Source organism: Vipera ursinii, assembly GCF_947247035.1.
Source record: "Vipera ursinii genome assembly, chromosome: 1".
NCBI classification, from domain to species: Eukaryota; Metazoa; Chordata; class Lepidosauria; order Squamata; family Viperidae; genus Vipera; species Vipera ursinii.
In genome coordinates this window covers 173,613,104-173,638,963 of record NC_139512.1, presented here as the reverse complement: position 1 = coordinate 173,638,963, position 25,860 = coordinate 173,613,104, and the positions used below count along the sequence as shown (strand labels likewise).

At 36.9% G+C, this 25,860-nt stretch overlaps 1 protein-coding gene across 1 annotated transcript in view; it reads right to left on the bottom strand.

Annotated features, from left to right (window-relative positions):
- Positions 1–25,860, bottom strand: part of PLCL1 (phospholipase C like 1 (inactive)) — a gene marked incomplete at its 5' end in the record, with an annotated part of 207,691 nt that overhangs the window by 33,500 nt on the left and 148,331 nt on the right. Inside the window, 3 exons of the mRNA XM_083349714.1 lie at positions 40–115; positions 10,047–10,250; positions 21,664–24,129. Of these exons, the coding sequence (XP_083205840.1) occupies positions 40–115; positions 10,047–10,250; positions 21,664–24,129 (2,746 nt within the window). The remainder of the gene's footprint in view (positions 1–39; positions 116–10,046; positions 10,251–21,663; positions 24,130–25,860) is intronic.

The window sequence follows — 25,860 nt, the reverse complement described above, 5'->3', positions numbered from 1 at the left end:
TAAAATTTATTATAATACACACTAATCAAAGAGTGTTACCTGCTTTCTGACACTGAATGATTTTGTCGTATACAGTATCTGCTGTTTCTACAAGAAACTTGCTCTCTTGAATCATCTGTTAGAGAAAAATCAAACAAGAAAATGTCAGTTTGATCATTTCTGTCACAACTATTTGATGTTCAGTGTAACATAGCATGTCAAAAAAGTTGTTTTTTTTTCATTGCTGTAAAATGTTTGCCATTCAATAACCAATGCAAAGAGTGCTGATGAGGGAAATAGAATAAATCTTTTTAATATCAAGTAGACATTATCCTGACAATTAGGAGGAAATGCAACAAGTAATTAGCAGTAGGAATTGAAGGCTGGAGATAATTACAAGCTATCTATCTCTTGTGCAATTCTAAATAAGTTGTACATCAAGTTGCATGGGGAATGGAATCCTCCATGCATGCTGAGCCCTCAGTACGGACCCCATATTAATATTCTCCATATTAAGTAATCCTTCAGAGCAAATTTGTGATGTGCTGTGGATCTCCATCTAGGAAGATACAAGTCCTATTCAGTAACAATCATTCACACGAGGATAAATGTAATACTTAGGGCTTTGTTTCATCCAGATCCATGGTACTTGAACGTAAGCCTTCATAATATTTAGCAAAAAAAAAATGCAAATTAACCAGTGCTCATGTAATGTGACAAAGCCAGTATCACATCAGGCCGTTTCTATTTGCCCCCATTTTAAACAGGATGCACGCACGTGTGCATGCACACACACCACACACCACACACACACACACACACACACAAACACTCAGAATTAGAATGTAATACCTCCAAAGAATTAATGGCTACTAGACAATCATGCCCTGTTGTGTCATTTCAGGTATATTTCCTTACAGAAAGAAAGAGAGAATTACCAAGGTTGGGTGAACACGCAGTGGGAGCAGGTGCTCTGACTTCCTGCCAGCTTCCCCACTGAGTCTGTGGGAATCTGGCAAGGATTATGGGAATCCAGCTGAGAGCACTGGAAAGCTCCCCTCCTCTTTCCCTCCTTTCCCTCCTCTTCCCAGCAGGCAAGTGAGTGGCTGCTGCTGGGTGAAAGAGAGAGGGAGGGATTACAAGACTGGATGGGAAATGGTGGTGGAACATGGTCTGGATACTCAGGAGGGAGGGGCTGCATTTCAGCATCAAAGAGGCAGTGAAGCTTAGACAGTGTAGTTGGGAGAAAGAGTTAGGGGTCCTCCCTAGCAATTCTCAATGCACAGCTAAAGTGATGCAAATAGTCGCTTCAGTTTAGCAAGATTTCTGACTACAGATGAGGAACAATAAAGAAAATGGCTCAGACGCAGTTCCATGTGTCTTTCTTGGTTCTTGGGAGCTTATAGAAACTGTCATGGACTGTTGAAAATGAAGATCACCTGACTGAAGCAGAAACCAGTAGCACTGAAGCAGCCACAACTTTCAAATTTCAATCCCTTGGGAATTATGGCTCCCAGATTTTGGGTACATTCTGTAAATTAGCCTATTTGAGGTACCTTGGTTAAAACCATGTTGTCCTAGGAGGCATTGTTTTGGCCAATTAAAGGTCATGACAACAAGAGTTTTACTAGGAGATAACCCTCTCTCTCTCTTTCTCTCTCTCTCTACAGAGAGAGAGAGGAAGAAGAAGAAGAAGGAGGAGGAGGAGGAGGAGGAGGAGGAGGAGGAGGAGGAGGAGAAGGAGAAGAAGAAGAAGAAGAGGAAGAAGAAGAAGAAGAAGAAGAAGAAGAAGAAGAAGAAGAAGAAGAAGAAGAAGAAGAAGAAGAAGAAGAAGAAGAAAGGCAATTTTTTTTAAAAAGTGGATAAATTCTTGATGCTGACTATCCCACCCAACCCAAAAGTCAATTAGTATAAACATGTTAGCTCAGGTCTATATTTTGAGCAATAGAAATTTGTAACTGGGAATTTTGATTTTAAGTGATTAGTGATGTTAGGGAACATTTTCAATAGCTTGTTTTCTTTATTTTTTTAAAAAGCAAATCTTTGCCTTCCCAGTTGCTGCCCTCACGCTCTGGAACAGCATCCCCTCAGAAATTTGGATGATGCCCATTGTCCTGTGATTTTAGAAAGTCTTAAGACCTGAATCTGTTACCCAGCCTGTGGTTTATTTATTATTTTAATTTATTAGATCTGCCCAATTGTGATAGCCTCCAATAGATTAATGTGGATGTGACTTATTGATTGAATCCTTGTCGGAAAAAAAGAAAGAAAATCTTCCTTAGGAGAGAGCGGGGAATCTTGTAGCAGTTTGTCACTTTAAAAAAAAAATGATACTGAATGGATGTCAAAATATTGTTACTTAATAGGGGAGCATATGGCTTCCAATAATTGTTATTACAACATAAAAGAAAGGAAGACAAAATAAAAGTGCAAAAATCAAGAAAAATAGCGGTATCCTGGTGGAAGCATTTACTAGACAACAAGATTTTTGCTCAATCACATTCCATACAACATTCTAGCAAGCACAAAAGCAGTGTACACATCCTGGGATTTTTTTAAAGGCATTTGTGTTATGATTTTTTTTTAAAAAAATATACATTTGAGTGGTTGGAAAATGCAGTATTTTTACAACATAACTGCAGCTTTCATGGGAAAAATTTGCAGCTCCTGCTATTTCGTGCATATACAGGACAACTGAAAAACAACGAGAAATAGCATTTATTTCTTGGCATTGAGCCCCTGAAATTTGAAAACATAATTTTTGAGAGTTTGGGGAGCTACAAAAAAAAGGGGTTTTCAGAGGCCAGTGGGCCCAGACTACATGCTTGTATTTTCACACAGCTCTGGTACAGTACAGTGTTGTTCATGTTTATAATGCAGTCCAATGTTCTACACAATACATAATGTTGCAATAAAGACAGAAATACTGTATCATGTCAACACATTTGTCTTTATATATCAGGATGATGTGCCATTTATGCACAGTCCCCTATATCTGTGAGAGAAGGAAGAGATCATATAGGCCATTTCAGATTCCCTCTTTTGTAAAGCCTGTTTTTAATTATTCATGCATGAATTTAATTTAAAATATATGATGGCATCATTCAGGAACTTTCAGGGCAGGGTATAACAATCACTTCACTGCTATAATATAATATAATACTAATTTATTACTGGCATCGCTGTTTAATTACTTTTTAATAATTTTTAATTTTTGTATCTTGTTTTTATTATGTATTGCCCTGTTCACCGCCCTGAGTCCTTCGGGAGAAGGGCGGTATACAAATTAAATTAATAATAATAATAATAATTTCTACTTTTAAAATGTACATGTTGTCCTTTAAAACAATATTTTTTCCAAATCTGCATCCAAACTATGCTAAGTTAAAAAAATAATAGCTAAAATGTATGGCATGTATGCAACAGAAGTAGAAGCAAAAGATAAATTAGTTAAGAAACTATATTCTGGCTTAAACATTAATGTATTAATAGATTAAATAAATACTGTATTTTAAATAAATAACAGATTAATACAATTGGAAGGGATCTTGGAGGTCTTCTAGTCCAACCCCGCTTCAGCTAGATAAGCAAATCTTAAAATAAAAATGTTGCCCAGTCATTTCCAAATAACCTCATGTCATCTACAATGACTTCAAAGAAGAAAAATGAAAAACAAATTATCTTCTTTGCATTTTGGAACAAAGAGGAGGATGGGATTTTGATGACTAGATTTTTATCCCCCCTATTCTCTCTCTCTCTCTCTCTCTCTCTCTCTCTCTCTCTCTCTCTCTCTCTCTCTCTCTCTCTGTGTGTGTGTGTGTGTGTGTGTCTGTGTCTCTTTGTGTGTGTCACTCTGTGTATGTGTGTCTCTGTGTCTGTGTCTGTGTCTGTGTGTGTGTGTGTGTGTGTGTTTGTGTGTGTGTGTGTGTGTGTGGTGAGTAGCTCTAATACTCCTGCCACCTATTTTCCCCACAACAGCAACCTTGTGAGGTAGGTTGACAAATAGTTCTACAGCTTTGAGAATATTCTCATTAATACAAGTTGCATTACTTTATTTAAATAGACATAATTTTGGAAATTGCAATGAAATAAAAATTGTAAAAAACAAACAAACAACCAACTCTAATAAAACAGATCTGACCAATATAGGGAGAAACTGCAGGACAAGTGAGAGAGAAATTATGGTCCAGATATTGTCCAGCCAGGACACACACACACTATAAATTCTTTGCTTTCCATAAAAAGAACAAAATTAATTATGGGGCCTTGCTGCCAGCCACTTCCTCAGACTACACAATAAAGAAGATGACTGTATAGTCTGAGAAATTGGAATGCAAATGATTCCAGAGTCATTTCAGTGAAGAATCTTACATGAAAGCTAAAGGATGATGTTAAAAGAACCCAAAGCATAAGATAAAAATATGTTTGAATTCAGTGTCCACATATATGTGAGTAGAGGTCATAAAAGGAAAAAGAATATATTCAATTTGAAAGAAAGTATTCTGAATCCAGATTCTAAAGGAATATTTTAAAAATAGATTGTTTACAATTCGCTCTCCCTCCAGGTAAATATACATATTTATTGGATGTTCATATTGCCTATGTAGCAAAATGCTGGACCAAAGTGTGCAGTGGCATAGCTCCAAATGGGACCATTAAAAAATACACCACCACCCCCAAAAAATGAAAAGCTGGTCAAACAAGCTAACCACCTGGTAACTGGCCCATTCTGGATTGTAAGGTTGGCTACCTGGCCAGAATACTTTTAAAGCATGGGAAACAAGTTGCCTCACAAGCTATTTCATATTACTTTTCATAATAAGTATAATGTTTAAATGTAATAGAACAGAAGTGTGACTAAGGGTTAAAATCCTTATTTTATACATGTTTACGATGCTTTTAAAATTATGTATTTATTTTTATTTTGTCCCAGTATGTGCTGTATTTTCCTGTAAACACCTTGAGTGCTACTCAACTTTTAACCCAGCAACTTATCCCAAGGGTAGTCTGAGCTAAAAGAGGACAAGGTGCCTAAAATCCCCTATCAAAATTCTATGGCTTGAAGGCAGACCTGGGCCTCTGTCTCCATGATCTTAGCTCTGCAGCCCAATCACAACCCCAAACTGGTGTGGAGGACAATTTTCACCATAATGCATGGAAAGGTGAGGGGATTTTTGGTGGCACTTCCATCCTAAAATCATCTTCTCACCCCAATGCGGAATAGGTTTTTGAAGCAAAGAATTTTAAAAAGCCTCCCATATCAGCAACTGAACTCCTCATTTTAAGTCAGGGGTCTTCAAACTTGGCCGTTTTATGACTTGTGGACTTCAACTCCCAGAATTCCTCAGCCAGGCACGCTGGCTGAGGAATTCCGGCAGTTGAAGTCCACAAGTTATAAAACGCCCAAGTTTGAAGACCCCTGTTCTAACTATAGTGCAGAAGCAAGGGAAGATTTGAGATAGAATGAAACTGGGATGGGATCCTATTCAGTAGGATCCAAGCATTTGACATTTACTTCCAATAAGAATAGGAGGTTTTTTCCACCTTGTCATGTTTGCAATTTGTGAAATTCTATTAATCAACCATTTGTATTTTTTTTCCAAAAAAGTCTATACTAAAATTTTCATGTAGCATAGGTTGTATTTCTCAATACAGGTATATGCATTTGTAAGTTTTAAAAATGGCCTAGTTAACACAATTGTATAAAGAACAGTCTCTAACAACATAGATTTTGTACATTCTGAGTGCATACATCTTAAAATTGTTCACAAACTGCATTGCAAAATTCAGGAAATGTGAACTTTGAATATTATTTTTTTTACTTTATACATTGTTAAAAAATTTAAAAAGTAGATGCGGTCACCTTCAAATATGAATTAAATGAGTTACTTTCTCCCTTTTTTTACATGTGTTATGCTTCCTTGATAAACATGGAGGCTAATATTTTAAAAGCTACTTTGCCTACATATTACAGGTTATTCTTCTCACTGTACTGCACAATATGAAGTTGTATTTATATGCGGCGATTAATAACAGATTTTTTTTCACTGATGTTCTTGCTTTAACTCAAAACAGGCAAGATCTAGCAGCTATAATTTCATAGGCTGTCAAGCAAGCTTTAAAATAGCCCCTTGGCAGTTTTTGAAATAAGTTTCAATTTATTTTGGTTTATTTCTGCAGTGTTTCATATTTTGGATTGATGTATTTCAGTCAGCTCCTGAATGACAGGTGATTATTAATCAGGTGCTTTCTCATTTCACTTATACTGAGAGGTGTATCAAAGGTGCATTCCTTTGCCTTTTATTTAAATTTGGTTTTAGAATCCTCTGCCTACCTAATCTAAATTCTGGAAATATCGGAGGAATTACTTGGAAGTGGAGGTGGCAAGGAGAACATGACATTTTATTATATGCCTATATTTTAGTTGTAAATAAATGAGAAGTATTTTTTCTAATTTCATTGATATGTAAATTTGGGGTGCTGTCATACCTATAAACTGGAATAAATCAGACTTCAGGTCACTGGTTTAGAAAAAATTACGTTTTGGTGATTTATTTATCTATCATATTTCTATCCTGCTTGCTCCTAGTCAAGCCTGTCTGTGGCAATTCGGAGTATAAATTCAAGGCAATACAATCAAAATCACCTCTACATTCTAAAAAAGGGGTGTCAAACTCAATTTCATTGAGGGCCGCATCAGCATTGCGGTTACCCTTGAGGGGCCAGGTGGCTGTGGCCAGGGTGGGCATGGCCTACTGGCTGGGCATGGCTGAAGTGTGTGTGACCTACTGGGGTGGGCATGGCCAGCTCTACAAGAAATGCAGCTGGGGAAGTGTTATCCTTCATGAGGAATGAAGAAATGTACCATTGCCTGGAAGTGGCCAGCACATGGCCCTCTCCTCACAGCGCTGAGTGGCTGAGCCGGTTGGCACAAATCTGAAGAGAAGCACAACGCTGCCCAGCCCCTAGCCTGCCCGAAGTAGGCAGGCAATGGTGCATTTCTTCATTCCTCACAAAGGGTGATACCTCCCCAGCGTGCACCCGGGGGCAGGGCCGATGCGACAGGGGCCGGTCCCTCACTGTTTCCAGATGGCCTTGTAGAGCTAAGACTGAATGAATTTCAGCATAGATGACCACTACAAAATTGTACATTGGCTCCTGGCCGGCCTGGGCCGGAGCCAAGGCAGTGGGGGCCGTTCCCTCACTGTTTCCAGGATGGCTTCGCGGGCCACATGAAACCACTTCGCGGGCCAGATCTGGCCCCCGGGCCTTGTGTTCAACATGTCTGTTCTAAAACATCAGATCTATCATAAATCTCTGCAAATAACAATAATATGCCAATTACTATATTAAAAAACACAGTTCTGTTCTAAAATATCTGAGCTATAATCTTAACATTATTTTTTTGAGATGAGGGCTTGGATAAAACAATAGGAATAACTGTGTCTTGGATTAACCTCATCAGTTGTGGCATTGTCCCTGCACTAAAGCTTTTTGTTTTGTTTTAATATTTTAGTTGTGATGTTCTTTCAGTCTTCTAGAGTATTAGCTATACTATTCAGTTTTGTATTATCTGCAAACTTCACAAACATCTTCATTCAAAAATACAAATAAAATACTAAAACATAAAAGGACCCAGGTCAGATCCTTGCTGTAACATTTTCTGAATGGTATGGGTCCAGGGCATCTGAGGAGCTGTCTTGGCCCAAGGAGTTTACCCTATCCCGCTCCCTCCAGCAGAAAGGGATATGGACCCCAGATGTTAATTTCAGCTTTCAGTGTCGAAGAGAAGAGGCTTTTTTGCTGTGGCCAATCCCTGTGGAAGTTTCTACCGTCAGAGGTGATATCTGCTCCCACCTTTTTGGTCTTCTGAGGGGGAGGAGGGGTAAAATCTGGTTTTGCCAGTTGGCAATGGAGGCCTTCTTTGTTGGAGGTGGTTGATGGGATAAGAAGAAGATCTCACCCTCATGGAATCTATCTGCTCGGTATTAGCTCTTATATAACTTTTTAAAATTCTAGTTGTTATATTCACCTTATCATCTGTAAGCCACCCTCACCTTATCGCTGAGATGAGCAGCATATTAATTTAATAAATAAATATGATTGTCATGCTGTCTAGTCCACACTTAACTAACTTGCTAATAAGCACATCATGAGGCAATGTGAAAGATATACATTACTGTTGAATAATCATCAAATATGAGGCAATGTATAAAAAAATCTCTATTACTGTGGAGTTTTTGGTGCTCTCTGAACTTAGTTGTTTGGCTGAAGACATTTCGTTACAAACTAGGTAACATCCTCCATGTGAGTCAACATGGAGTTTGCTCCCAGTTTACATACAAAGGCTTGTTCTGCCATGTTGGTGGGAGTGTGATTTTCACCTTGGTAGTTCCTTGATTAGACTATCATTTTCTGATTGATGATTATGCCTAGTGTTAATACTTGTTTATATGAATGGTGAGAGATGGATACGATGTGTTCTGGTCCTTTGATTTCATTCTTAGCTTTTTTAATTGTCCCTTTTGAATGGTGTGTAAATGTGGTTTATTTCTATGGGTCTACTGATCTCTAATTTGTCTGAATGCCAAGCTTAATGGCATTTTTGAATTTAGCACGGCCTAGGATTCTGTTTCCCAGCTTGAAGTATGATCGAGATTATCCAGGGGTGGGAGATTAAGTTTTCATTCTATCTTCTGACAGCTTTTCTATCATGTTCTCATCAGATCCTAAATACATACATACATACATACATACATACATACATACATACATACATACTAGCTGGTGTTCAGGAATGCACTCTCCTCGGCATATCTCTCTCTCTTTCATTGTCACAATTTCTCCACTGCTTTCTATTAGCCTTTCCCATCAACTCCCCAAATTTCCCTTCTTACCAATATAGGAGGTATTTTTTGTTAGAACTGATATCAATTCTTCTCTTAAATCTGCCCACTGTTCCATTTCTGTCCCAAAGTAATTTCAGTGAGAATTTGACTCACAGAATCAAAAAATTGGATATTGATGTCAAGACCAGCTATTCCAATTCCTCATCCAGTGCAGAATATCATTAAAATATCCAGACTTTGATTAAATATTTCCAGAAAAAAATATCACCATTTAAAATAGTCTTTTCCGCAGGGGAAAAAAACCCCTCTGAAGTTAAAAACTATCTCTAAATGTTCTGCAAAAATATGCTTCCTAAATTTCCATTTACTGAGTTTGATCTTGTTTAACCTTGTCTCTTTTCATGTATTCTGCACAACAGCACTTCCAATACAGTATTTAAAGATGCCTATCAAGTCTTCTTTAACCTTCTCTTTGGTGAGCTAAACATATCTAGCTCTTTAAAACATTTGTGGATCGGTTGTTAAAACCCTTATTAAAATGTGACTGAGAATTGGATTTCTTCTGACAAAAAGCTTATTTTTTTCGCCACACTAATAGAAATTTAATTTTAATTTAATTTTTAATTTTAATTTATTAATATTTCTATACCGCCCTTCTCCCTGAGGACTCAGGGCGGTGTACAGGGCAAGAAAACACAGAAATTTACAAAAACTAAAAAATAATTAAATGCATGCCCGATTAAAATACAATTGATACATAGTAAAAACCCCGATAAAAATAATAAAAAACCCCACCAATCCCCCCTCAGGCCAGGCCGGCTTGCTCGAACAAGTATGTTTTCAGATCGCGGCGAAAGGAGCGGAGATCGGGCGCCGTCCGGAGCTCAACCGGTAACTGGTTCCATAGCTCCGGGGCGCCCACAGAGAAGGATCTCCCCCTGGGGGCCACCAGTCGGCATTCTCTGACCAGTGGCACCCTGAGGAGGCCCTCTCTGTGGGAACGCACAGGGCGCAGGGAGCTTGATGCTGGCAGCAGATGTTCCCTGAGGTACTCCGGCCCCATGCCATGGAGGGCTTTGAACACCATTACTAGCACCTTGAATCCAATAGAGCATACTCTTGTTCTGTACTGTGCAAGGCAGATGGAATGGTCTGCTTCCTTCTTTCAAATTCAAATATTTTTTGTAATGCAAATAAAAACTATAGGCAAGCTCAAACCTGGTCATAAGCAGCTAGAACCTTCTTCTGCACATCTGTCAGAGTTCCCAATGGTTCTAGATAAGGAAAGTTGTCCTTCATGCAGAGAGCTACTGAAGGGACACTGTCACTGTTCACAAGCCGTGAAACCAAGGTCAAAATGCATTGCTTCAGACTGGTAATCGGTGGGAGGCCACAAAGTTCTTTCACAGAGAGAATGGAATTCTATTGAAAATAAGAGGGGGAAAAGCCAGTTATTCTCAGTGCAAACTATTATCACCATGTACAGTATTTTACAGACTGGTGAGACTTAGAATCAGTATTATATTCTTAGTGTCTTCATGATTGGACAACAGTGCCATCGCAGGTAGCAGCAGGGATGGATGGCACTGTTGGCTTCGAAGGCTATCTTAATTTCCACAGACTACCATAAGTTATAAATTAAGAAGACAAGTATGGTTACCACATTTAGTATTGGTAGGACCTCTAGAGGGTCATACCTCAAATAGGACACATAAACTGCAAGAACGAATTTTCACAGAGATATACATTTGACTGACACCAATTCATCTTGTTTTTGACTGCTTTTGAAGAGAACTATGGCTTACCATAAGTAACATACCCTTTTCTATAAAACTCAAAATACCTCTGGACATTTCTTTTGTTGTTGTTGTTGTTGTTAATTGTGTTAATACCACTTTATATTTTTTTATCAAGTAAGCTTTTTATTATTATTATTTTCTCTACATACATATGTTAATTTTTCAATCAGCGTGTGATCTGGGTTCAAAAAACGCTAATACATAATCAAGTCCTACTCTTTGGTTCTCTCCTCTAGCAATTTGTAGAATAAATTCCAGCTTTGGTAATATTCTGTTTCTTCTTTATGTTTCAGCCTCATAGTTAGTCTGTCCATCTCAGCGCATTCCAGTATTTTTTTAATTACTTCTTCCTCTGATGGTATTCCTTCATTCTTCCAGTATTGCACGTAGATTATTCTTGCTGCTGTTATAATATGTAGAACCAAATATGAATTTTGCTTATTAATCTTTTCTGGTATTATACCTAATAGAAAAAATTCAGGATTAAATACTACATGTTCTCCTAATACTTTTTCTAACCAAGCATGTATTTTTTTTCAATAGGCCTTTACTTTATCACATTTCCACCAGATATGATAGTACGTACCTGAATTATGTTTACATTTCCAACGTCTATCTGACATATTTTTAAACATTTTTGCTAATCTTGCTGGAGGCAGGTGCCATCTATAAAACATTTTATATTAATTTTCTTTATACGCAGTTGACATTATCAGTTTATAATTTCTCTCCCATAATTTTTGCCATTTTTCTAATTCTATATTATAACCAGTGTTTTTCATCATTGTCTCTTTAGTTTGTTCACTTTCCATCTCTAAAATTAACAAAAAATTATACATTTTCTTAATTAATTTCTCATCAGAAGTTAACAATATCTTATCAAATACAGTTTGTTCTTTATAAAATCCATACAGTTTCACATCTTTTTCATATCTATTTTGTATTTGTAACAGTGCCCACCCTGACATGTTGATGCCCTGATTTTCCAGCTCTTGTTTTGATTTTAATGTCCCAACAGTATTCAAAATATCTCTGTATGCCCAATTTTTTTTCAAAATCTACCAAATTTGGGTGTGAGAAAGCTTCTATCATTGATAACCACCCTGGGATTTTTACATATATTTTAGTTTTGATTTTTTCCCATGCTGTTATCAAAGCTTTTCTAATACAATTATTTTGAAAATACTTACGAATTTTGTTTTTTCTGTAACACAAAAAAGCGTGCCACCCCAATTGTAAGTCATGTCCCTCCAAATATAATAACCTTTTATTCCTAAGAATTATCCATTCTTTCACCCATGTTAATACAGATGCTTGATAATACAAAGCCCACTTGGGTAGACCAAAGCCTCCATTTTCCTTAGCATCTTGCAACGTTTTCATGTTTATTCTAGTTTTCTTTCCTTGCCATACAAACTTCAAAATTAATGAATTCAACTCTTGGAAGAATTTTTTCTCAAGTTTTATCAGAATTGTTTGAAATAAAAATAAAATCTTAGGCAATATATTCATTTTAACTGTAGCAATTCTTCCTAGTATTGACAATTGTAAATTCTTCCACTTTTCCAAGTCTAGCTTTATTTGTTTCAATAGCCTTGTATAATTGTCTTCTTTTATTGTTGAGCATTTAGCTGATAAATATATACCAAATATTTAACCTTTTTCACTATCTGTACCTCTATTGATTCTGACAATTGGCATTTTTGCTTATCCGTAAGATTCTTAGTTTAGTTTTTTATTGAAGTAAAATTTTTATAATCCACATTGAGCAATGAGATCGGTCTATAGTTCTTAATCTGGGTCAAATCCAAATCTTCTTTTGGTATTAAAATGATATTTGCTTCAATCCACGTCATTGGCATTTTAGCTTCTAATAAACGTCTTTCAACGGTTCGCTTAGTATCTCTTGTAAGTTCTTATATAACTCCGCCAGAAGCCCATCTGGACCTGGTGTTTTCCCATTTTTTTGTCTCTTTATAGCCTCTGATATTTCCATCATTGTAACCCCTTCATCTAACATAATTTTAAATGTCTCTGAAATCTTTGGAAGATTATTTTACAGTTTTCTCTCTTAAAGTCTCCTCCTTATCATACAATTCCTTATAGAATTCTTTAACTATATTTTTTTCTTCATTTTTATATTGTAAATAACTTTTCCCATAGAGTAAATTATGTATCTTTTTTTTTTCTTTCTATTTTTTAAGTTTATAAGCTAACCATCTTCCCGGCTTATTGGCATTTTAAAAAAAAATTGTTTCGCTCTTTTTATCTGTTCTTCCACTTTTTCTAAGTCTAACAGATTTAATTTATGTTTTATTATATCCATTTCTCTTTTCAAAGTCTTTTTTGTGGATTTTTTTGCAGTTCTAATTCTAACTTTCCAAATTCTTCTTTTAATAATACATATTGCTGTTTTTTCTGTTTATTTTTCCTTGCCATATACGTTATAGCTATACCTCTAAAGTACGCTTTAGCATTTTGTACTGTTGTGTCTTCTTTTTTATTTTCTTTGAAGAAGAATTCCATTTCTTTTTTTGTTAACTCTATAAATTCTTTTTCTTTTAATATGGAACAATTTAAAGTCCATCTTGGCCTTTTTTGGATTCTTTTCCAGGTCATTTTCAAAGGATTATGATCTGCCCATATGCCTGTTTCTATTTCAATGTCCTGTACATTCATTCTCACGTCAGCAGTCATCCAAATCATATCAATCCTTGACCAAGATTTTTGGCTATTTGAATAAAAAGTATATTGCAATTTTTGTGGATTAACTTCCCTCCAAACATCTTGAATTCCGATTTCCTCTGCTATATCAAAAAATGTCTTAGGTAATCTTCCTGTTCCACTTTTCCCTGTTTTGTTACTTTTATAGTCAATTTTTCCATCTATTATTGCATTGAAATCTCCTAGTAGGCAAATATTTTGGTACTCCATTTCTATTATTTTCCTATGTAGGTTTTTGTAAAAATTTTCTTGATTATTATTCGGTGCATAAATTACCACTAATAATATTTGCTTTTGATGCAGATAAATTTCTAGCATTAAAATTCTTCCTTCTTTATCTGAATATACCATTTTAGTATCTATTGTCTCTTTAATGTATATAGCGACTCCTCTTTTTTTCTGTGGCGCTGATGCATAATAAAGTTTCCCAATTTTTGTATATTTCAATAATTTATGATGTTGTTCTTTTATATGTGTTTCTTGCAAAAAGATTATATCCAAATTCAATTTCTGTAACTTCCTAAAAATCTTATTTCTTTTAATTGGGGAATTCAGTCCATTTATGTTTACTGAGAAGATTCTGTTTTCTTTCTCCATTTCCATTTATTTATATTTAGGTCTAGTAGATCTAGTAGTCCTTTGTTCTCTGGCAAGTCATTCATCCTCGCCCTTTTGGTCGTCTTCCTCTTTCTGTTCTTCTGTTTGTGCGGTTGCTCCTTGGGTCCTCTCTTCTGTTTGTTTCTGCTCCTTACTCTCCCCTTGGCTAAGTTTCACTCCTTCATCTAAAATTGACCTATTCCTTACTTCAAAATCTTCTGCCTTCCGGATTGAGTCCAATCTATATCTTGTATTGTTCCAGTTTATTAAGATACCTTCCGGCATCAGCCATCTGAAGTTTATACCATTGGCAATCAGCTTCGTGGTCAGAAAGTGATACTGTCTTTGTGTGTCTCTAACTCTCTTGGGTATCAGCTTTAAGACCACAATTTCTTTATTTTTGTATTGTATTGGCTCATCTCTAACTTTCCGTAGTGCTTCATCTCTTGTTGTCTTCTTTGCAAACCGTACATGTACTTCTCTTGGCAGTTTATTTCTTCTTGCATAGCTTGAATTGATGCGAAATATCTCATCGACCTCTAGCTGAATTTCTCCTCTGTCTGCCTTTAAAACCTCCAGGATATCAATAATCACCTCCACTATGTTTTCTTCTCTATCCTCAGGGATACTTTGAAATCTTAAATAATGTTCCGCTTTTTCCATCTCTAAAGTCTTAATTGCATTCTCTAGTTTTTCATTTTCTTGTAATAACATTTCTATCTTTTTATTGTTCTCATCTGTTTTTTCTTCAATTTTGTGTATTTTCTGTTGGTTTTTAATTATCATTTGATTCTGAGCTTCAAATTTTCCCGTTATATTCAAAATTTCTTCACTTACTTTCTCAAGTTTATTTTGTGTTTCTTTGTGATTTTCCTGCATTTCCAGGTGGTTTCTTTCCAATGCCTCTTGATTTTTTAACATATGTTCTTGAAGGAATTTTAATGAAATCTGTGTTTCACTTTGAGCAGTGCTTATCTTTTCATGTTGCAACATTGCTTCAATAGATCCCTGTGTTGTAGGACTAGATTGTCCTACTGAGGGTGCAGAAGAGGTTTTCTTCATAATTCTGGTAATATTTGATGAAGTCATTTTACAGCTTACAGTCTAAAGCCAAAACCACATCTGTTTAGATTTAGCCAAATTAAATAAAAGTAACTTTGAAGAGTCTTTTCCTCACAATCTCACACCAAGGCACTCTTATCATTTGCAGGTGTCCTTTGTCAAGGTTACTTCAATCAACAATTTTTTCAATTCACACAATATATCAGAAATTTTGTTCTTCTTTCGCCACTAGATGTCCTCCTTGGCTTATTTATCAATGTCCGATATTTTTAACAAAGAGTCTTTCCCCTTCTTTGTAATTACTCGCTGCTTTTAACTTTAATCCTTCTGGGGGTCTTTACTTTTCAGCCCTTTCCCATCAGGGGCACAACATTTATAATCCTCAAGGAGAAGGAAAGAAAAATTCTTGCTCACCCAGCTTCAGCACACAGTTGAGAATCAGCTGATTTATATTCCTTTTCTTCCTGCTGGAGACGGCTAGGGTTGCTGGGTTGTCCCGGCAGCCTTTATCTTCATTTTTTCAGAAGGTCCTACAGTTCGCTCTGATCAGGTGCTCCCTGATCTGAGCTCCTGAAGTATCCCTCCTCCTTCACTGCCCCTCCAGGGCAACTTTCCGACCCTTTAAGGATCGCTAGACGAAGAAAAACCAAGCTGGAAAGCCGAGCACCGGCTTTTCCCAGTTGTCCCGACGGCTGCCAAACAGGAAGTCCCTGTACATTTCTTTTCAAACCAAAATAGCACACTTAAAAAGGCTCAACTACTTTGAAGTACTCCAAATCAGAACCACAGTGTATTCACTATGACACTGAAGAGAAAGAAATGGTACACCCAGCATATTCACTTAGTATTTTTAGCTTTTATTTAAAGCTAGAGAATTTGGGTTGCAGCACTGAAGGGACAACACTCTATGTGGTGGAGAGCAAGAGAAGGCAAATCATGGAAATATGAGTGACAACGTCAACACATGTAGGTCATAATTTACATAGTTGCGCCAGACACTAGGATGCAAGTATGTAATGGGGGCATGTGTGTGATGACATCACTGTGCATGTATCATTATACTGGTGGCCCTGTGGTTTGCTGCAAAGACCATTGACGGAGCCAAGAAAGTGGACTGAACCGAGCACAATGAGAGAAAAACTGCTATCTGCCATCCTCTAGTGCATGGATAATGTCCAATATTCACCATGAAATGTTTTTGTTTGCTTTCTTCTGTATTTGTTTCTTGCAAATGACAACAGTCCTAAACACACTTAGGGCTATCATTCGTATTCAAATTATTGTTATTGTTGTTGTTATTATTAAATTTATTTGCCACCCATCTCATAGTTCAACGAGATTGAGCGGCTTACATTGAGATAAAATATACAAATATCCAAGCAATTATAAATATAAAATGAATTAACATTACAAAAATTAAAACTAAGTAAAAACATGGGTTTGGAGCAGAGATGTGGGGGGTGCCTTCTCTGTTAAAGTGCACCAATTAGCTCCAGCCAATAGCTTCTCTTTCAGGGCCCCATGACAGTCAGCATAGCCAAGTATTAAGGCTTTTCCTGAAGGCTAAAAGAGATCTTATACATTCAGGTACTGAAAATAAAAATTCAATCCCAAAATCTTGTTCCAAATTACATTTCAAACACGATGCCTTTAGCTATTACAGTAAATAATTACTGGAGCCAAGTCTTACAAAATGGGAAACCTAACCTTACTCTAGATCCAAGAGTAGAGTAGCAATGTTTTAGGTGATATTACAAGAAAGGTGGTGATGTCACAGGAACAGGGCTAATCTTTGACCTGTTTTTCTGAGCTTTTAAGAGTACAAATGGGAGCAGAAAGCCTCTGGTAAGCAAACTGCTCCCATTTCCATCTATAATAACTTTCAATTCTTCTTCAAACAGCCTAGAACTCTGACAATATTTTAAACCATTTGGGGGAACAAGTAAAAATTAAAGGTGGAGATTACAGTACTTTGTCTTCAGAGGCTTTCCACTCCCGTTCCTATCCTCCCATTTCCACCCCTATTTTTGAAAATAAAAATACAAGAAAAATCTTAATGGGCCTCTGAAAACTCATATACCTCTGAGTTTCAGTGGTGCTGTGTCTGGTGCTATGGAGCTGTATTGGGCCCATGACTTCTCCACTCTTGTTTTTTTGGGGGGTGGGGGGGAGAAGGGATGGTACTCAGTAAGTGGTGCTCTTTTCCCATATGGTATAGTAAGTTGGAAGACAGCCTGGCCCTTTCTATGAGAGAAGAGCTGCAGCACTGATATAAATGAGTATCCAACTGATTCTGAGCTTAGATTGTCTTTGTTAACCCAGGACACTTGAACTGAATACCACAATAAATGATTAATCACAAAGTCAAACAAATGTGAACTGCACTTATGATTGGGCCTTAGTAATTAATCACATATTCTCTATTATCATATCCATTTGTAATTCAGACCCAGAATGCTGCTTTCAACCCACCATCCAGTTCACAAGGAGTTTGTTTTTAATTTTTTTAAAAAAATTCCATTTATATCCCGCCCTTCTCCGAAGACTCAGGGTGGCTTTACAAACTTAGCAGTAGCCTTCATTCTATGTATATGCCTGCTTATTAGGGCTTTCACACACACCCCTAAGCGGTATTATTACAAAGTCAGCTTAATTGCCCCCAACAATCTGGGTCCTATATCAGAGAATACAAATGCAGGGATAATGTCTAGTAGCTGGCTATAGGCTTTTGCTGATGGATTATTTGTTTAACGGGTCTCAAATTGCACAGCCTTTCCATATCTGGGTCTACCAAAGAAAGAATTGAAGAAGTTTGAACAGAGCCATGATCTATTACAACCTTTAACCCCTAACTCGGAGGAACACTTTTTGTTGGATATGACAATTCAGCAGTAAGGAATTTGGCGAGATACAGCATTCCTTTACAGACGTGAGTCCTGAAAAAGCCACCTGAATTGCATCCAGCCAACTTGGCTCTGAACCTACATTTGGCTACTATAGTTGTAATCCAAACAGAACAGAAATTGAATGGAACATCTGTGTGTATGGAACTGATTACAACCTATAATAGTAGAAGAGGCAACTTTCCGTTGTTTGGCAATATTAACATTTATTTTTAGCTTACAATAGGCTTTCTTTGTATAAAGAAATCCAACAATTTCCCAATAAGAATTTAAGCAAACCTCAATTTTATGGCCAAATAAAAAGAATGCTTGCAAGCCATTCTCTTCATTGACCTACAAATATTAGCAGAACATTGCTGTTTAAGTGCAAATTTTACAAGCTCATTCATTTTATGTTAATTACAACTGATGTTTTGCTGTACACAGCTTTCCCCAACTTGGAACCTTCCAGATTTTCAAGAATTGCAATTCTCAGAATTTTCCAGGCCAGCCAGCAAGCTCAGTGCACTTAAAAAACACCAGCTTGAGATTCTTACTACTTTCTTACATACGGAAAGATACGTAGGGGGATTTGAAACAGCTACAGAAAAAAGAAAAGTTTTGACTATCCAGGCAATGACATCCAGCTCCTGGGGCTGAGGATTTGGAGGGGACAAATACCCTTAGGCTCAACTCTACAAGACTGGTCATTTTGAAATTAAGAAACGTCCATTTACAGAGATTCACCACTTTTAATTTATGACGTGGTTGTAGTCTCTCAGAGGAAACTTTGCATAATTTGAAGATCCTCCAGGGTTTTTGGATCCAGCTCAATGAGCAACTGGCAGTTGTGATCACAATGGCCTCTGAATGGAACACCTTCCACTGGCGACATTTCCTGGATTGGAAGGTCCTTCATACAGTCATATATTCTTTAGCTAACTCCTGTCCTGACTACTAGTAACTAGAGTACCCTATATGGGACTAGCCTTGAAAATCATTCAGAAGTTACAGGTGGCTTTAAGATGCTATGAAACTGCATTCCCGGTTGCTTATCTATTTTTGTTATTATTGTTTTTAATCCTAAAGTGTAAGCTGCATAGAATTTCTATATTTCTGTACAATGCAATATATATTGTAATACAACATATGAAATCACCCATTATTCATATCGTAACAGCATAGCTCTATCAAGATATATAATGTTAAAACTGAAGAAGAAATGGCACAAAAGAAAAAAAATGCAAAAGTTTTTTCCCCCCAAGCATAAATAAACTTATCAAAAATCAGCTGAGCCAACCAAAAACCCTAAAAGTATTGTCTCAGCCAATACTTAAGGTGGCAGATTCTTTTAATTCTATCCAAAGTATTGGGAATAGAAGAAAGCAATTACAATAGAATCTTAGTACATTTGAATTAAATCATTTCAGAGGGAGAGAGGACAGAATCAATGCAAAACTGAACACTAAAACAACAAACCTCAAAACTTTATCATTATTTTGCAGCAGGAACTGAAGTATTCTCATTACATCTGGCAAATGTAATAATTGTTTTTTGCAGCCTTTTAAGCCAAGACTGTTGCCTCATGGGTCCCATGTGTCCAGAGAGAAGGGCTGGGAGAAAATACCTGAGTACTGGAACAGCTTTTTTGCTCGCTCAATTTGAAAATCACTACTTTACTATTTCTACTGCTGTTGTTTCTCAGTGAAAAGGAACACCTTCATTTTGGAATGATTTCTTTCCAAATCCTTATCCAGATAGTATTAGATTAACACTCACACAAAAACACATCTTGGTTTCAAGAAAAAAAGTCTGTGTTATCAGTATAAAGAAGCACAGAAATTACCGTAATCTGTGCTTTAGTGGACATCAAGATTCAAGTTTAGAAATGGTCCATATAACACCATTAGCATAGCAATGAAATAAGATGGGGCAAAGGATATATCCTTGCTTAACGCCTGTTTGCATGCAAATTAAGGGTGTGAGAATGGCAGAATGTTACATTGGACTGGAGTAAGATATCTTCACAGAACATAATGATTAGCTGTTATTCATGATTGCCAATAGAGGAAAGAAGCTGGTATTGCCTCAGGAAAAATTGAATAGAAATCTGTTTTCAGGTGAATAAAACAGCATTTTTTTCAAAATGTCGATGTGTTTCCTCCAGATCAAAAAGCCTCACTTAAAACCAGTTTGTTCCACAATTAAAATCTTTTCTTCAAACAGTTAATATTCAGTTTTACATAAAAATTCTTAACGTATCATTTATCAGTAGGCATACTGGGTTAGATGTCAACCTTTTTAATGATTGCGATGGTTACAGATCATTTCCAGACTTTAGCCGTCTCGATCTACAGAACAATACATTTTCTACCCAGAAGAATACTTCACACTTGCATGATTTAATCCCTTACTTTCCATATTGGAAGTGAAAAGCTTTAATTGCATTCCCTTAATGCAATGATTTTGTATTTGTTCTGATGCTATTATCACTACTAAGTCAGGAACGCTTATCATACTCCACTGGCTCCTCCTCTGTACTTGGTATGCAGAGTTTATATCCCCACCTCTCCTACTGTATGAATTGGTCAAATGCCGAAATTAGCTGCTTCTTACTTTCCAATCTCTCACTAAAAATTTCCAGGAAAGTAGCTACACCACCACCAGGAGGTGTGGGGCCTGGTGACCATTTTGCAGAGGGATTCCCAAAACAGCCTTAACAGTCTGTCATGAATCTGTCTTGTTATTTGTTTTATATTGTGTGTCACATTGCTATTTTTTATTTGGTCTCCAATCATAAATCACTGAAGTCTACATACTGTGGGAGAACAAAAAATATTTATCAGTAACTGAACATATTAGTAATATATTTGCTCTTGTGATGGGAAATGTTCCATGACTCTCCTACAAGTAAAGCCTTGTTTTCTAAATATCGTGAAAATGAAAAATTAAGAGGAAACAGCTTATCTAAACAATTGAATTGATGCTTTAAAAAGACACTTATACGTGCAAGTCCATGTATAACTGAGGGCGAGCTTGGGAAGAAGATAAAAGTTCAGAAGAGTTTACTATTACAAACTTGATTACATAAAAATAATCTCACTGTATTTAGCGGGGATTTATTTTTAAATAAGTGCAGGTTTATGGTTGATTCGTGGATTCCTAAGTATAATAATATTTTCTGAGTAGCAGAAGTAGATCTGCAGTTAGTAATATTTTCTACTTTCTAGAGTTCTGAATTCATGGGACAGCACCAAATTTTATGAATTTGTCTGTCTCTTCCTCCCTCCCTCCCAATCCCTCCCTCTCTCTCACTCACAGAATTATATTATCCAGCACTGTATATGTGCATCCTCCCTTCCAGAAAAATGGGAAGGCTATTATAAGAATTATATATAGAAGTGTACAAACATTGCATCTCAAATAATAGTGCAGTTTCATTGTAATCTAATTTCTCAACCAGAGGAGCACTTAAAAAAAAAAACTAGCTCATTGTTGTAGAAAAATTCAGGAGAGTAAGAATAACACAGAGAAATTGGAAGCCTCCAACTTCAAGGCAAGCAAAAAAATCCTAAGCTTCAGTTTTTTGACCCTATAAACACAGAAACTGTAGACAGCAATTTCTTTGAATTTACTAATGGTGATTATAATCCTGGCTATTAAAAAAAAAACCTAACAACCAGGAATAGCACCAATATTTGTATTTCATATGATAGTTTGTTAAACCAAGCTTTCAATTATTAAAATTAAAAAAACCTCAGTTTTCCTTACCTGCATGTTCTCCCTCAGGTCAGTTGCTTCTCTCAGTGGGTGTACTGCGAGCTTAAAGATATCATCTATAATCTTAAGGCTTGTGTTCCTCAGCATAGTATAGTCTCTAGTTTTCATTCTTATTCTAGCCGACAGGTTACGCTTTTGGGCCTTCCCTCCACCGCTCCGGTTAGTTATTGCAATGTGCACAAAAAGTGTAACATGCTCCATGATGTCCCCTACAAAGGAGCGCAGAGGTACATGTCGATAGCCTGACTGTAAACATTCCAGGGGAATCGTATATTGGCCTATGAATTCATCACCAATATAATCATCATCCAAGACTACAAAGCGGATCATGGCAAGCTCTGGCAAGTTGATCTCAAACTCAAAACTCTCATCAAAAATAGGATTATCACTGTTCTGCTGAACAGTTTTAGTCCTCTGCTCTGTACAGTCTGCGGGAATCCCATGGATTTCTAGACACACATAAGGATCTATGACATCCCCTTTGGCACAGGCTCCTTTGGGCTTTGGAAAGTTTTGTCCACTGATGATTTTGACATGTAAAACTTGTGGGGAAGCCCCTGGGACGATGCCTTTTGTGTTTGCACTGAAGTAAGACACCTCTTCTCGCATAACAGAAGGTCGAAGGACGTAACCACAACCCCCATTCTGTAGAAACCATCCAGTATGTAAATCCATCATTGGCCCAGGTGTTTGATAATTCATTGCCACTATCTGGCAACCACAGTTCCAAAAGTCTTGTGGGTTTACATTACTGGAATCTATTCTCATGGCACTTGGATATATTCGAGACAGAAATCTCTTATTATAATTGACAAAGTCTTCTGGACATTCATTTGCAATTTTACTGGCTTCTCCTTCGCTGAAAGAACACATTTCCCAATAATTCTGATTTTTCATTGAGTTCTCAAAATCCTTGAATTGGACTGATTTACATACAGTTACAAGATCAGAAAGCTCTTTGCATAGCCAGGACATTTTTGGGTCCCCTAAATATTCTTCAGACTTTCTGCGAGATATTTCAGCTTCTTCATCTTCATCTGTGATTTCTCCTTCTAATAAATCCTTACCATAAGGCAGTTTCTTTCCTTTGATAATAATCTTCATTTTCAGTTTCTCTGGAGATGGCAGATACGTTTCTGATACTAGTGGTGCATCGGTGTACAGTTTGGTCCCAAAAGTCTTCTTCATATGTTCAGCCATGATTTTCTGCTGCTGTATGGAGCAGTGGTTTTGCAAGCAGAGAATAAGAGGATACTCTGAAGAAACAAAGGCTAATTTGTTGATTACTTCAATTACATATTTAAAGGACAAAGGTGATGCCCTATTATGACAGTTACAAATGATGGGTTCATTATCTGGCCCATCACAAACATCCAGTTCGATACTTCTACAGCTCATCTTCAGTGCCCTGATATAGCCATTGATATCTGCTGGCCCTCGGACCTGGTCTTCTATCAAATAGGTATTGTGAGATGAGTTAATATAATAGTGTGATAAAGACTGGGTCATGTCTTGAACAACCTTCTTGTGTGAGGTATCGAAAATATCACATTCTGGAGACAACAAATATTGTGTAAATCCATCGATTGCAAGGAAACCCTTCAACTGCCCTTCCTGTGAAAATTCATATCTACGAATGATATCAAGGCAAATGTCCTCGGTGATACCTGCAACCCCTTGCTCAGCTTCTAAAAAAAGCATAAGGTCCTTGGCATCTACATACTCTTTGTTTTTAGATATTTGTACTAGCAAAAAATAAACTTCAGGTCTTGTACAAAGCTCCGTGTATGCTTCACAAAATTCTTCTTTTGTTACACGAGTTGTTAGTTTCTCTTTGCTCCTTTGAATCTCCTTAAATTTTAATCTGATTTTGGACTCTTTTAAGGCCGGGTTCAGCTGTTTTATTAATTCTACAACTGTGTCCTCCAACATAATCCCATTGCCTTCAACATCTGCAGCTTCAAATACAGAGGTAAGCCAAGCAAACCGTGGAGTATTTTGGCTACTCTCTATCAAATCCAAACATTGCTTAGTACGAGAAACAAGGTACTGTAAACCCGATACCCAAATGTTGGCCACGTCTGCTGAATTGGCAACTAAGTCTAGGGATTCATAATTTTCTCCGTGAATTATGGAGAAGGCACAGTCTTCCGAAATCTGATCCGCAAGTCCATTGTTTCTGAATGTTTCTGTGTTCTTCCCTAGTCTGATCTCTTTAATCGCAGAAATATCAAGTTTTGCCTTCTCTGAATCCTTTTTAGAGGGTTCCCAGCGAAGTGCCTGCAAATCAGGGTCAAGAGTAAAAAATCTATTATAAATACGAGAGTTTTGCCGGACTTTCTTCAGTTCACAGCCAGCTTGCATGAAGCTGATGCAGTCACTTGCACTACTTATTTTCTTTTCTGAGGGCATGCTGCTGAAGGAGACTGTTTTCTTGCGTCCACATTTTGAAGGATCCTGTCAAGGAAAAGGAAAAAAAAAGTCAATACTTTCTGATCTCATGACAAGCTACAAATAAAATACAAAATCGAAAGGTGACAATCATAGTAAACAAAAAAAAATCACGGCTGGCAACTGATATATGAACAATAGTTCATTTTTAGGCTAAGCGTTTTACTGTACTGTAATCATTATTGTAGCATCATCTCACAGATAGTCCTCAGGTTATGACAGCAATTGGGACTGGGATTGCCCTTGCTAAATAATGCAGTCCTAAAGATTTTTCAGAGTGACTTGCAACCTTCCCCCACTGGCTTCCCTATTGACTTTGCTGGTTAGAAGCTGGCATTGGAAATCACTAATGGTGATCCTGTGGCTCCCTGCAAGGGCATAATAGTGAGCTGGGCACCCAAGCCTGCAGATCATGTTCAAGTGACCTTGGAGACGCTACAATGGCCAGAACTTCATTTTTTTCAGCACCATTGAAAATCTCAATGTTCACTGAAAATGGACATAAACCAAGGACTACCCATATTGAAACTAATGGGACCTATGGATTCAAACTATACATATATATACATACATACATACATACATACACACACACACACACATATATATATATTATACAAAGGGCAAAGAGTTAACACTGAAGCACAAATGAAATGATGGACAGCTGGCGGGTTTAGGAACTGAAGTGTCCCATCCAAATAATTATAGTACACCTTGCTGTGTGGTTATCTGTATTTCTAATACTAAGTATTCAGTGCAGTAATTTGTTAACCAGCTATTCTACTGGCTATTAACCATATAATATGTTCCAGATTATTTTGGCTTTATCTGTATTTTGGAGAATATATTATCCATAAGGGGAAAAGGAATTTGGTATTTAGTTATGGTAATAAGAGATAGAATTAGTGTGTGATTTTGTAAAATTGTGTTCATCATTTTATGTATGAATATTGATTCCCAGTTTATAATGCCTAATCAATGGAAACCTGGACATCATAAATAAATAACGCATTTAAAAAGATGTAGTTCAATGAATTTGAATTTGAACTCTTTTTCTTTATTTGATACCTTTCCAGCATTTCCCATGGAAATAAGTTACTTGGCATCTGCTTTAGGAAGTCACTATGCAGTTTTTGAAAAATGTAATATTTTGCTTTCACTCATCTGATTGTGTGCTTCCTACTTTAAAACAAGATGCCAAGGAAATAGTGTGGCACATCTTTAAATTTGCTACCTTTTGTTATAGGGGATGTCAGCGTCATAAAACTGCTTAAATTTAAAAGGAAGAGAGCAAGAAAGAAACATCTCTGATATTCTTTCCCAAAATAAAAAGCCTTGGCCCCAGGAGATGGCAAAGAAATTCTTCAGACCTTTGGAGAGTGAGAAGAAAATGACCTTGGGATATAACTGAGAAAACAGGAGCTTCAAACTGTGGAGCACTTCAGTAGGTGGGTGAGGTTGTGTGTTGCACATTAGAGGAATGCCATCTGTTCTGAAGCTTTTGGAAAGCAAGACACTGGCACAGCAACTCTATGGAGTTCAGCTGTAAGTTTATAAGCCCTCCCATATAAGACTTGGAAGACAGGTGGAAGAGCAGAGACTACACAGTAGTCAGACTAGGGACGGATGAGTGCAGGGAAAAAATGTGTTTTTCCCCCCAGCTATTTATGGACAAGGTATTTCACAGCAACTCTGGTAACACTGGGTGAAGCCTTTACTGGAGAATCCATAAGATCA